The 11,683-nt window shown below is 41.4% G+C and overlaps 2 protein-coding genes and 1 long non-coding RNA gene across 3 annotated transcripts in view; 2 read left to right on the plus strand and 1 right to left on the minus strand.

Moving 5' to 3' along the window:
• Positions 1-9,675, plus strand: part of PRKAR2A (protein kinase cAMP-dependent type II regulatory subunit alpha) — a 62,051-nt gene extending 52,376 nt beyond the window's left edge. The window contains exons 8-11 of the mRNA XM_027640126.1: positions 1,622-1,696; positions 4,743-4,808; positions 5,428-5,566; positions 6,084-9,675. Of these exons, the coding sequence (XP_027495927.1) occupies positions 1,622-1,696; positions 4,743-4,808; positions 5,428-5,566; positions 6,084-6,217 (414 nt within the window). The 3' untranslated portion in view covers positions 6,218-9,675. The remainder of the gene's footprint in view (positions 1-1,621; positions 1,697-4,742; positions 4,809-5,427; positions 5,567-6,083) is intronic.
• The window catches only part of LOC113945676, a 29,608-nt gene extending 18,080 nt beyond the window's left edge, over positions 1-11,528 (minus strand). The window contains exons 1-2 of the long non-coding RNA XR_003527168.1: positions 11,132-11,528; positions 10,224-10,385 (exon numbers count right to left, since the gene is read on the minus strand). This is a non-coding gene — a long non-coding RNA (uncharacterized LOC113945676). The remainder of the gene's footprint in view (positions 1-10,223; positions 10,386-11,131) is intronic.
• A 19-nt stretch (positions 11,529-11,547) lies between these two features.
• Positions 11,548-11,683, plus strand: part of RPP14 (ribonuclease P/MRP subunit p14) — a 3,001-nt gene continuing 2,865 nt past the window's right edge. Inside the window, exon 1 of the mRNA XM_027640306.1 lies at positions 11,548-11,648. Coding sequence (XP_027496107.1) covers positions 11,548-11,648 — 101 coding nt within the window. The remainder of the gene's footprint in view (positions 11,649-11,683) is intronic.

Consider the following 11,683-nt stretch of genomic DNA (forward strand, 5'->3'; position numbering starts at 1 on the left):
CCCTTTATTCACAGTAAGCAAGTTGCTGATTTTTATCTGTCTGATTTTTTAGAAAAATCTTTCCACAAACCCCCCTCCCCCAAAACCAAAAAAACCCATCTACACAAAGTGCAGATTGGAACTCAGGGCTGTGGTTTCCTTTGAGGGTGTGATGTTGAAGTAATGATACAGTCACTGGGATATTTGGCCTTTATCAGCCACAAATGATTTTAAATTTGAGACAAAGATGTGGGATGGTAGTAGATCTTGCTTTAACCTTAACTGATATTCAGGACCTAAACTAAGAATAGGCTAAAGGAGCTAGCTGGGAACACAATGACAGGTGTTACATTGGTGTGTGTGGGGCATAACTTCAGGAACAATGTGCCAATTGTCACTTCTGTTGACTCAACCTGTATCTTCAGAGGGCTCTTGGAACTGACCAACCTGCTTTGACATTAGTATGTGTCTGTCCTTGCCTTACATCATAATTTAGCTTTTCTTTGTGTTCTCATGATAAAAAAAATCTTTCTCATGATTTATCTTTAGTATTTGAGAAAAACTCTTTATCCCTTTGGGAGAAGATTACAAAAGTGCCAAGTATCATTAGGTGTGAATAACAACCTCTAATACATATGATTTTGGACATATACTGTAGCTGTGGAAGGGGTAAATTACACAACACCTTCTTCCTCGGTGCCTGGCTTAAACTGGTTCCATCAGTGTGCCTTTTTTTTGAGAACAGAAGTGACTCAAATATTTAAAGATACAGAAAAATAACTCATTAGCACTGGGATGGCTTTTTGCATGACACATTGCAGTTGAATCATGCGTGGACCAGATTTTGATTTCTCAAACACAGGCAAGATTAAGGTGCATTTGGGGAATGAATGGATTGATTACAACTGAATCATCTGTTGAATTTTAACAGCAAGATTTTCTTCCTTTCTTGGTATGTTTTTTTATGCTGCTCTGAAGCAATAAAATTGTTTTGTGGGGTTTTAGATGGGCTGTGGGAAACACAGGAGATAATTGTAGCTGTTCTCTTTCCCCTTCCTGATTATGAAGACTCAGGCTGTTCTGTGGCATGTCAGATAGGGTCTCCTGCCCTTGCTGCTGGGCATCCTGGCTGCAGTGCCTGCTCATGCTTCACAGCCCTTGTCCTTTTCATATTCCCTTCCTTGCCACTCTAGGAATGAGTTTTGGGACAAACCCCGCCCCCTACATATTCAACTATAAAGTCATTAAAATGTTTTGAAGTGATGTTGCTAGTGGAAGGTAGTAAGTTTATGACATTTTTCTGAGTTCTTTCTTCAAATTTCAACTGAATATTTAAGGAAGTGATTTCCCCTCCTCCCTGCCTTATTGCTCTAAACGGGCCAAATCAGTTATTTTTTAACTTTGCAGGTAAGAAAAGCACAGGGATGGGACATTAGACAATTTTCTTTCCCTGTTGATTATGGCATCTTGTGAACTGTGTTGCAGCACTATGACCATGTCATTTTGGGGCTATATTTATAAACTGTGTGTTTCTGTGTCTAGTGAATGCCTCTTCATTTCAGGAGAGGCCATAGAGATTCAGGAGAGTTCATAGACATGAGCTATAATTGATAATTGTTTCTAATTTTCCTCTTTGTTCCAGGCATCGGAGCGAATGAAGATAGTGGATGTTATAGGAGAGAAAGTGTACCAAGATGGGGAACGTATCATTTCTCAGGTACTTGAACTCTTGAAGTCTAAACTTCTCTTTATCATTCTCCTTTCTCTGCTTCTTTTTTTTTTTTTTTTTTGTGTGGAATTGACTTATAGAATCTTATTACTTGGACCAACTTGGCACTTATTAATACTTCCAATTTATTTAATCACTTCTTGAATGTTTGGGGAATGGACAGTATGTATTTTGCTGCAAATTTATTCTACCACTTTAGTTTCTGGGTATTTCTTCTCTTACTCGTGTTTTCTAAATGGTCTTCGCAAGGTTTCAAGAGGAGTGTGCCTTCAGAAGCTGAAATTAAATGTCTGCCTATGCAGTTTTCCATGAAAGCCCCCAGCTAGACTTTTCTAAGGCCCCTATGACCAGATCAAAAAAGGAATCACAAGCATGTAGTTAAGGCATCTCTAATGCCTAGGTCTGACTGAACAACAAAAACAAACAATTCAGCATGAATATGGTTTGAATGAAAGTAAATGCAGTCATTGGAATGTTTACCTAGTTGGACCCAACCCAGTTTACTATTCTAAGAACTATCAGGGTTAACTAAAACCACTGTTCTTCCTGATGCTTTTAGAAAGAGTATTTCAGTGGTGTGGTCTGGCTCAGTTGACAGCCTTTGGTGGTTGGTGTATGTTTTGTCTGCGGCAGCAGATCAAGGCTGGAGTGGTGGAACATGAAGCTGGATGAACTCAAGCTAAGGCTGTGATTTCTTTTTTTTTGGCTGTGACACAAATAACTTTTTGGAACACTGTTACTGATGAAACAATGGGATTTTGTGTCAAGTTTAGCTTGAGGTTGCTGTGTTGCAAAAGTGCTGCAGTTCACGTAGAAGGGAATTCAAAAAAGCCCTTGGCTTACCTGGAATTGCAGGTTTTTGGTTACAACCACTGTTCTTGTTTTATAAACAGAATATGACTCCTTGATAATGTCTTGAATAATTAATCTTAATTACTTGCAATGTCAGATAAGTGGATGCAGGAAACTTTAGTTTGCTGATAAGCAGATACTGTCAAATTACTTCTCTCCAAAAATACCCTTAGTTTTGTAAGTTGAAACTCTTGTTGCTTAAGACTCTGAGAAGACTGAACTCTCAGCAAAATCAGAGCTTATAAATCAGTCTCAAAACTGGGAACTCACACCATCAGTGATCCAATTACACAGTTGGTTTTAATCTTTTGTAATAACTGAATTAAGGACAAGGATGTAATTATCCTTAAAAGGAGGATTAATAGTCTGGATAGGTCTGGTGGTACCCTGCTAGAGCTGATGGAATTCTAAGCTTGGAAAAGACATGATAACTCTTACATTGCAGCAGTTGCATCAATTCCACGAACCCCTTTCCCCCTTTTCTCTTGTGGATAATTTTATATTTTAATTACCCTTCTGGAATTTGGCCCTTCAGTTAAGGGCAGTAAGCTTTAAAGCACTTGAAAATTGTTAGTAGTGTTACGAGGATGTCTCCCACTCAGTTTATTTCCATTCTGTTAGAAAAAGTATTATTTAAGTACTTACTCTTTCAGAAGTGTGCTGGGAGTATTAGCTCATGTTGTGATAGATGGCAATGGTGAATGAAAAGCTTTGCACTGGATGACTTATGACCACCCCCAGGAAGCTCAGCTAAAGGCCTAATTTATTCTGTAACTCTGTGTTTAAATCTTGCATCATTTTCTTCCAGCCCATGTTTCATACTCTGGTTGTAACTATCTCCCTCCATTCTTCCCATCACATTCATCATCTCCTTGCCCACTTGACTTAATGTCAGATTTATCTCTCTTATTTCAGGTTTTTTTGCTGAGCTGCTCCCATTTCCTTATCAGTTCTTTCTCCAGCCTCTGTCTCCCTGAAGCCTTTAGTCCCTTTGCTTGTGATTTATAGCAGGAGGCATGTGCTGGATCTCTGCTCTGACTTCCAGCCCTATGCCAAACCCACAGGGGCTGATACAGAGAGGGAAAGTCCTCTCTATCACAGATGAAACTTTGAAATTAAGTGCTGGCAAAGCTCTCCAGAGCAGATGTAAACTGGGATCTGCTGAAGGTTTGCAATGGGGTGGGGATTGAGAGATGTGAAGAAGGTTTTAGAAATTCTCACAGAATTGCAGAATGATTGAGGTTGGAAGGGACCTCTGGAAGTCACCTTGTCCAAACCCCCCTGTTCAGGCAGGACCACGGAGAGCCTGTTGCCCAGGACAGTGTTCAGATGACTTTTGAATATCCCAAAGAATAGAGTTCAGTACCTTTCTGGGTGTGCTTGGTCACTCTCACCGTGCCTTTTTCATAGAAACAGCTGGATTGGACTAAATCACAGTTCTTTAATTCACACCCAGTCATTCAACAACACCTTGTGGTATCTTTCTAGAACTTGATATAAAATGGCTATCAGTTTTTATTTTCTCCCACTTGCCCCTATGTGTCTGATTTTCCTTTAATGACATGATGCTGAGTGCTTTATTCCTTACCATTCTCATTACCTCTATGGAGCCATTGCATCATTCCTCATGTAGATGGGTTGCATTGTGGACTTGGCTTTCTGTAAACTATCCTCCTCTTCCTTTCTATGTTTGTGCTCCTCAAATGCAGCTATTCTGGGTTCTTCTGTCTCCTGCTATTTTACCGTGAATTGACTGAGCTCATACTTAGTTTAATGGATCTTTTTTCCTGCTGACATCCAGAAACACAGTCACTAAATTGGTGTTTTATTAAAATTTGCCTATAGAAATTCTAGGCTCTGCTTAGTTTCACAACTGGCTACTTCTGTCAAGAGCAGGTTTGCACTTACGTGATTTTGCTTTATATCATCAATCTCCTTTGTTTCCCTTTCCTCCTGCCCTCTCACTGGATGACATGCACTAATAGTTACTTCCTTGTGGGTTCCTCTAATGTATTATCCAACCAGTCACCTTTTAATGTTAGGAATCTGAATGTTTGTCAATTCTAGCAGATTTCTGCACAAGGCCATGTTCAAAGTGAATGAGTTAATACCCTTTATACATACGTTCAAGTATGTATAAGTCAAGTAAAAAATAATTTATTTTACCTTTTCCTCTTCACAGGGCGATAAAGCAGATTGTTTTTACATTGTAGAATCTGGTGAAGTAAAAATCTTGATTAAAAGCAAGGTGAGTGCAAATTGAGTGATTAGGGTTTAGGTCAATCCCTTATTCTATTGATTAAAACAAGAGATATGAAAAAGCCTACCCTGACTTATTTTAATATATTATTTTGTGATGTTTATCATCATTACTCATGTGATGTAAATGGGTTGTAAATTCCCATACCTAAAGTTAGTTTACTAAAGTAGAAAGATCTTTTGTTTCTATCTGCTGCTCTGCAAACTAACCCGATACACTCTCCCTGGCCTTAAGGGTGGAGATGAAACTTTTCTTCTGTCATTACAGAAAACTGTAGCTTAGAAAAAGTGGGGTCTGTTATCTCTAGTGATATACTGGATGTTGGCATTTAAAGCAGCCTTGGGGAACAGCTTGTGGTAGATGATAAAGGCTGTGTTAGGTTGATTTAACAGTAAATACCTGCCAGTCTCAACACTTGTGGGCTGGCACATGCCCTTCTTATCATGGTGTTGAGGTGTTCGACCAGCACAGACCATGACTTGGGAATCCCTGGGTTAAAGGCCCTAAACCAATGAGCTGTTGCATGTGTGTAAGGTATGTGGGGTGAACTGCAGCCTTGCACAAGGACAGAACTGTGTGCAAATAATGAAACTGCACTGTTTGACAGACTATGACGAGTAAAGAAGCTAACCAAGAAGTGGAGATTGCCCGGTGTCACAGAGGGCAGTATTTTGGAGAGCTTGCACTTGTTACCAACAAACCCAGAGCAGCCTCTGCCTATGCTGTTGGGGAGGTCAAATGTTTAGGTAAGCAGATGTTCTGTGTTTCTAGTTACCCTTTTCTGGTCTTTGCTTGTCTCATGGAGCATGCCTGAGTGAGCAGCTATTCAAAACCAGCAACCTTTTGCTAACTGGCAGTCAGACACCAGAAGGCAGGGGCAGGGGCTGCAGCAGGGCTCCACATGGAAGTCAGAGAAGCACCTCTGCTTCCTTATGGCAGATTCTCTATTTTCTGTGTGAGTTGTGTGTACTCTCTGAAGGGCATTGGCTTGTTGTGTACAGCTTGTTTGTCACACCCCCCCTTCAGGTGATCTTTTAATGCCAGTGTGGGATGTATTTTGCTTCTGTATTTGTCCTTGAGGTCAGGTTTGTATTTCATTAATCTTGTTTCTACAAATAACAGTACAGAGGGAAATCAGAGACATGATTTCTGTTTCTGACCTGAGTGGGTTGGACTGGAGGTCTGTTCTGAGTTAAAAAGCCAGATTGGTGTGTGGTGTCCTTTTTGACAAATGATCGTGTTTTCACCTCTGTTCCTTTGCAGTCATGGATGTGCAAGCATTTGAGCGGTTGCTTGGACCCTGCATGGACATTATGAAGAGGAATATAACGCATTATGAGGAGCAACTGGTGGCAATGTTTGGCTCTAGCATGGACCTGTTGGATCCAGGGAATTAGGCACAGGGTACCTCAATGCCTTCTTAGTTCAAGACACAGAAAAGCCTCCTATCAGCAACACAACTCACAAGGACAACGGACACTATGGAACAGTTACTGCTGCTGTTTTCTTGGGCATTTTAGAAACCATAAACAAGTCTCAGCACAGATGGATTGCTCACTCCCTGCCTCCACTTTGCTGCTGATACTTCATTATTAGACCTAGATTAAAGATGATTCTAACCCTATGTTCACTTACTTGGTTCAGAATGGCATCTGTCCAACAGTTCAAGTGCCTGATATGAAACCCAAAGTGTGCAAGATATAGAAGCCTCCTTCCTTCTGAGTGTTACTGTTGGGATAAATTTTCCAATCAGATTCTGTAGTGGGAGGTTGCCTGTTCTGCAGAGGCAGCCTGTGGAATACAGGCCTTTTATGGACTTATTACCTTCATCTGATGCTTTCCTTACACAATGTCAAATTTGCTTTTAATTGTAGCATCTGGGTTTGAAGTTAAAATATCAATGGAGCCAGTGAATAAGATGGCACTGAAATTTCTGTCCACCTGCTGAAAGTGGCAGGTACTAAATAGCTCTTTAAACCAAGTAAACCGAGCTGGGGACATAGGAGAGTCTGCTTAGCAACCAAATGCAGAAAATGAAGCATTACTATATTTTAAGTGTTTTCTGAGCAGCAAAAAAAATTGTTTTACTCTATGCTGCCCAAAAAAGTGCAGTGGTTCAGATCAAATGGCCTGAAAGTGTCATAATTGTCATCTCCCCAGACTTGCTCCTTGTTCCTGACACTGAGTACATTTTATGGTGGTGAGATCACAACGTATGACCTTCTCTTGCTTACAGAGATCCTTTATACTGCTAGATTTCCCAGGGCACAGTTGTTGACTGGGTCAGTTTTAAAGCTTTTTAAGGAGGTGAATGTTTTGTAATTTAAATGAAGACTACTTCTGTACTTGTTTACAGGAGCTTCCCCCAGTCCTAACATTTCACAGTATTCTAACTTCATTAGACACTTGGTTGCTTCCAAATACCACATTGATTTGCTAAACTTTTCAAAAGTTGGCAACATTTGACTTTGTAAAGCAAATGTCTTTGCTAACTACGCAGTTGGTGTGTTTGAGGAGTCTTTTTGGTCTAGGTGATAACTAAGCTAATCATGTTTATCTAAAATACCTGTTAAATTTGCAGCATTTATTAGGTAGATTCTTGTTTCTATAGCTTTAATGACCTTAATTGGCATATGGCTGAGATTTTATCAGAGTATTATCTAAATAAGAATCAGACCATAAGAAGGACATTTTTATGGTGTACAAACAGAATATTTATATTAAGACATTGATTTTGGAGGTAATAAATCTAGTGACCCTTTGAATTTGCATTCTTCCGCAGCTCATGCAAAACGTACTGGTGTTTTATGGGGTTATAAAATTTTAATTGTGAATGCTAGTGTAACAGAACCTGCTCTTTTTATTCATGGCCATGTGAGCAAGAATGGAAGGATGCTAATCTTGAATTCCTGCTTTTAGTTATCACAGTGGATGTTTCTCTGAGGCACGAGATGCTTAGCAGCAACTCTAAGTTGATTTCTGGACACTTCCCTGCCCCCCCCCAATGGATTTTCCTCCCATTTCCTGCAATATGAGCAAGATGGAAAGTTGATCAATTTGAATGGCTGTTGTCCAGTTACTGTAATTTCAGTCATATTTTTATATAATGCAAATGATTTGTAATGGACACCACTGATCTCGGTGTTTCCATATTATTAAAGTCCTGGTTGTGATGTCTAGTGGCTGTTCTAACTGCATGTATTTTAGAACAGTGAATTTCCCTTGCTTTCCTCGGCTGTTTCTTTGTCATAAATTACAGCCAAAGAAGCAGCAGGTACTTCTCATTCATGCTTCCAAGGTTTAACACCAAAGACAAAAATAATTCTTTTGATTACAGAATTAAAAAGCAAACAAAAGCCCTAAGAAACTCATAACAAACGAACAAAAAAAAATCCCAAGAAGAGATGAAAAAAACTCACTCATCAGGTTCTTGCAATGATAACAGATTTAACTTAAAGACACTTTGGGGTCCATGACAGGAGTCTTTCTGAAGCTAGCTCGTGACTGTCCTGTGAACCAGACATAAACCGGTCTCTGAACCAGCGTGAGTTTCTGTGCTGCCTAAACTGTCATGTGAACTAAATAGAAAATTGCTGTGAGTAATCACCAGCTGGCCTTTGTTGCTCCCAGGCAGAATATCCTCTCCTTTATCCAAAGGAGCCTGGCAGGTTGGGCTGCCTTACAGATGGATTCTGGTTCTTACAGCCTTTGGTTCTCTTGCAGGACAGGACTGTAACCTCAGCACAGGCAAACATGGGCAGTTGTTCTGAAGCTTAACCAAAAACCAGGCAAAGCAGATGTTAGATTCTTGAGATATTTCTGCCTGGAAGGGAAGATTTGATGCCTTCTAGAAGTCAAAGGAAAAGGTGAGAATATAAAATCAGAAAATTGGGATCCCATGTGAGCAAGAACAAGCATTTGAAGTTTTGCTTTTCTCTGGGCTCCCTGGAGCAAAGGCATAGTTGGCAATGCTATCCTGCACCCAGGGTCTGTGCAGCAGCATTCCATGGTGTAGAAAGGCAGCTGACCTTGAGCTGAAAGAGAATGAGCTAAGAAAGGTCATCCATTTAAGAGCTATAATGTGCAACATGCCTGATTAGTTTGGTGTGGTTTAACCAACCTGTTCTGTACAGTTTTGGAGCATGAAGATGGTGTGATACTCAATATTGGCAGGAATCTGGTTAGAGCACCAGCAGTGAGCAAAGCTGGAACGTGTGAGTGGTCCAGGGAGTAAGTGGAGCACCTGTTTGTGACCATCTGCCCCATCCTGCTCCATGAGCTGAGCTGTATCTCAGCTCATTTCTTTTCACTTTGACTGTTCATCACAGTTGTTGTAGAGAACAAGCCTGGGTGTTCTGTTACCGCTCAGTGTTCAGTAAATCTGCCATGGAGTCTCTGAAATTGGCACTAGAGAGAGATCTAGTTTTTAATAAAGAACTCAGCAGCAAAGTGGGCACAGAGGATCATGTCTTCGAGACCCAGAGGAAGACAAGTCTCCTGTTTGTGATTCCCTGCTTGTGATTGTGGTGAAGTCAGTGAGAGGAGCTTTCAGTGGTCAAATATCCTGGCATATGGTATTTCTGTCTAATGTCACAGCACAGGTTTCAAAATGTAAAAGAACAAGAAAGGGCAAAAGTGCTCTATTTTTAGAAACAAAAGTGCAAAACTTAAAACTTTAAAATAAAACTTTAAAAACAAAGTGCAATTTTGCACAGAGGGCAACAAAACCCGGAATCCCTTTGAATGTCACTTCCATTCTTTCTTTTTTTGTTGGCTGAAAGCAGACTCTTGTTCTTGACATGTATTTGTAAACTAGTCTTGCCAAAATACAAACACGTTGGGTTTTTTCACTCCAGATAATTTTTGTTGTTATGGTTATTGCTGATCATTTTAACTTTTTTCAAACCATATATTTTATTTCAAGAGGCCTTCCCTGTGGATTTCCTCCTGGAGCTCTGCAGCACTCCACTGCTATTTCAAGAGGCAAGAGAAAGTCACTAACCTCACAGGAGACACTCAGCTTAGCTGGCTGGAGCTAATAATGCGCTACTAATTTTCCTCTGTGGGGCAGGAGGGGAATTGAATTCTGCATAAAGTTGCTACCTCAAGGCTCCAAGTGCTTTTAAAGGTCTTTCACTTGGGAAAATTTAATAAGACAGTTCTTAAAATTGGTCTGTTCTTTTGAGTTAAATGTTTTTTTTTAATTAATTCATTGAGGGACCCTTATTTTAATTCATTTTACTTTTAGTACTTGATTCTCAAAGGATGAACAGCTGCGAAGTTTGGTTCTTGCACTGTAGTGTTGAACATGAAAGAAAAATATCTGCCATATAAAACCATATGGTTTTAACAAGTTAAACCACTCTGGGGTTCAGCTTCACTTTTGGTTAATAAAAAACTGACCTGTTGTGTCCAGCCTTCCTGTACAGTCCTGTGTGTGCTCGTTATTGACTCACTGCAGCTGACACAGCCCCAGCCTTACAACAGCTCCCTGGATGCACTTGGGGGGCCTCAGGTCCTGTAGCTCCTGTTGCCAGAGCCTCATGGAGAGCAGCACCCACCCTGCTGCAATAACCAAAAGAGATTTATACAGCACCTGACCTCCAAGTTTTGCTGTTTGGCGATAAAATTTTACTAATCTTAAAAGTAATACCAACTTCTGTAGGTATTGTCAGTCCCAATAAAACTGGCTGCTCTGATTAAGTCTTGCCAAATTATCATAGAACTGATTTATTGAGCATTGTAGTAACTGGTTCTTGGTTTCCACAAGAAACATTATATTCCTGAAGGTCTCTTATTGGCCTGCACTTACATCTACTGAATTTTACAGCTGCCTTTTATTTAACCTAACTAACAACCTGAAAATTACTTTGGTACATGTGAAATACTACTTGCTTTTGCTGAAGTATTTTTTTCTGAATGTTTGGTGTTTTATGTACAGTTTTTAAGTCAGTCTGGGAGTGGAGTCCAGGTGGATTGTGGTGCTAAACATGAGAAAGCTCTGCTGGAATAACACAGGACCTTTGCACAGGCTGAGCAGTGTGATGGCAGAGGCAACTGGTGTCCTTTGAGTTGGGCCATGACTCAAACATCAGATCAGGCTATTGCAGTGTTATCCTGATGATACCAGTTCCTAGGTAAACCTTTCTGTAAAAGAAGGAAGATCCTGTGAAGTTCTTTTGCCGGGGCTAATGTTTCACCATTTCGGCAGAGCAGAGATACTTCCATCCTTTCTGCTGTTTCTCTCCCAAGGATATATTTCACACCAATTTTTAGATCAGGTACAAGGTACTAAAATTGTGTTATTTTACCTTCTCAAGTAGGTGTTGATCTGCCAGCCTCGTGCTGTGCACTTCTCAAATCCGTTTCAGCTGCGTGTACTGCAGAACAGAGGCTGGGATAACACAGTGCCCTCAGTGTTTGTGACCTGTCACGGTGCCAGGCATCACCTTCACCGGGACCACGCTGCCTCGGGAACTGCATCGCGACCACCACACTTGTTTGAAGGGGAAGCGAAGGAGCATCTCTGCGTGCCGCTCTCCCAACAGCGTGTTTGTGGCGCAGCGCTCAATATTTGCCTTTCCGAAGCGAAAACCTCGCGTGTAGCACTTGGAAACGCCATCTGTTCCCGCAGCTTCCCCGAGGTTCCTGTCAGACCCCGACGCTGCCCGTCTGCAGGGCTGAGCTTGGCTGCCCCCGCTGGGTGGGGCCGCGGCGCGCGGTTGCCATGGCGACGCTGACCGCGCGCGGCCGCCGTACGGAAGGGGCGGGCGCGCGGCCCCGAGCCGCCATTGGCCGGGCGGGGGCGCGCGCGCCGGGAGGGGCGGGGTCGGGTCGGGCCATGGCGGCGCGCGCGGAGCCGC

This window comes from Corapipo altera, unplaced genomic scaffold, assembly GCF_003945725.1.
Source record: "Corapipo altera isolate COAL_440 unplaced genomic scaffold, ASM394572v1 55, whole genome shotgun sequence".
Lineage (NCBI taxonomy): Eukaryota > Metazoa > Chordata > Aves > Passeriformes > Pipridae > Corapipo > Corapipo altera.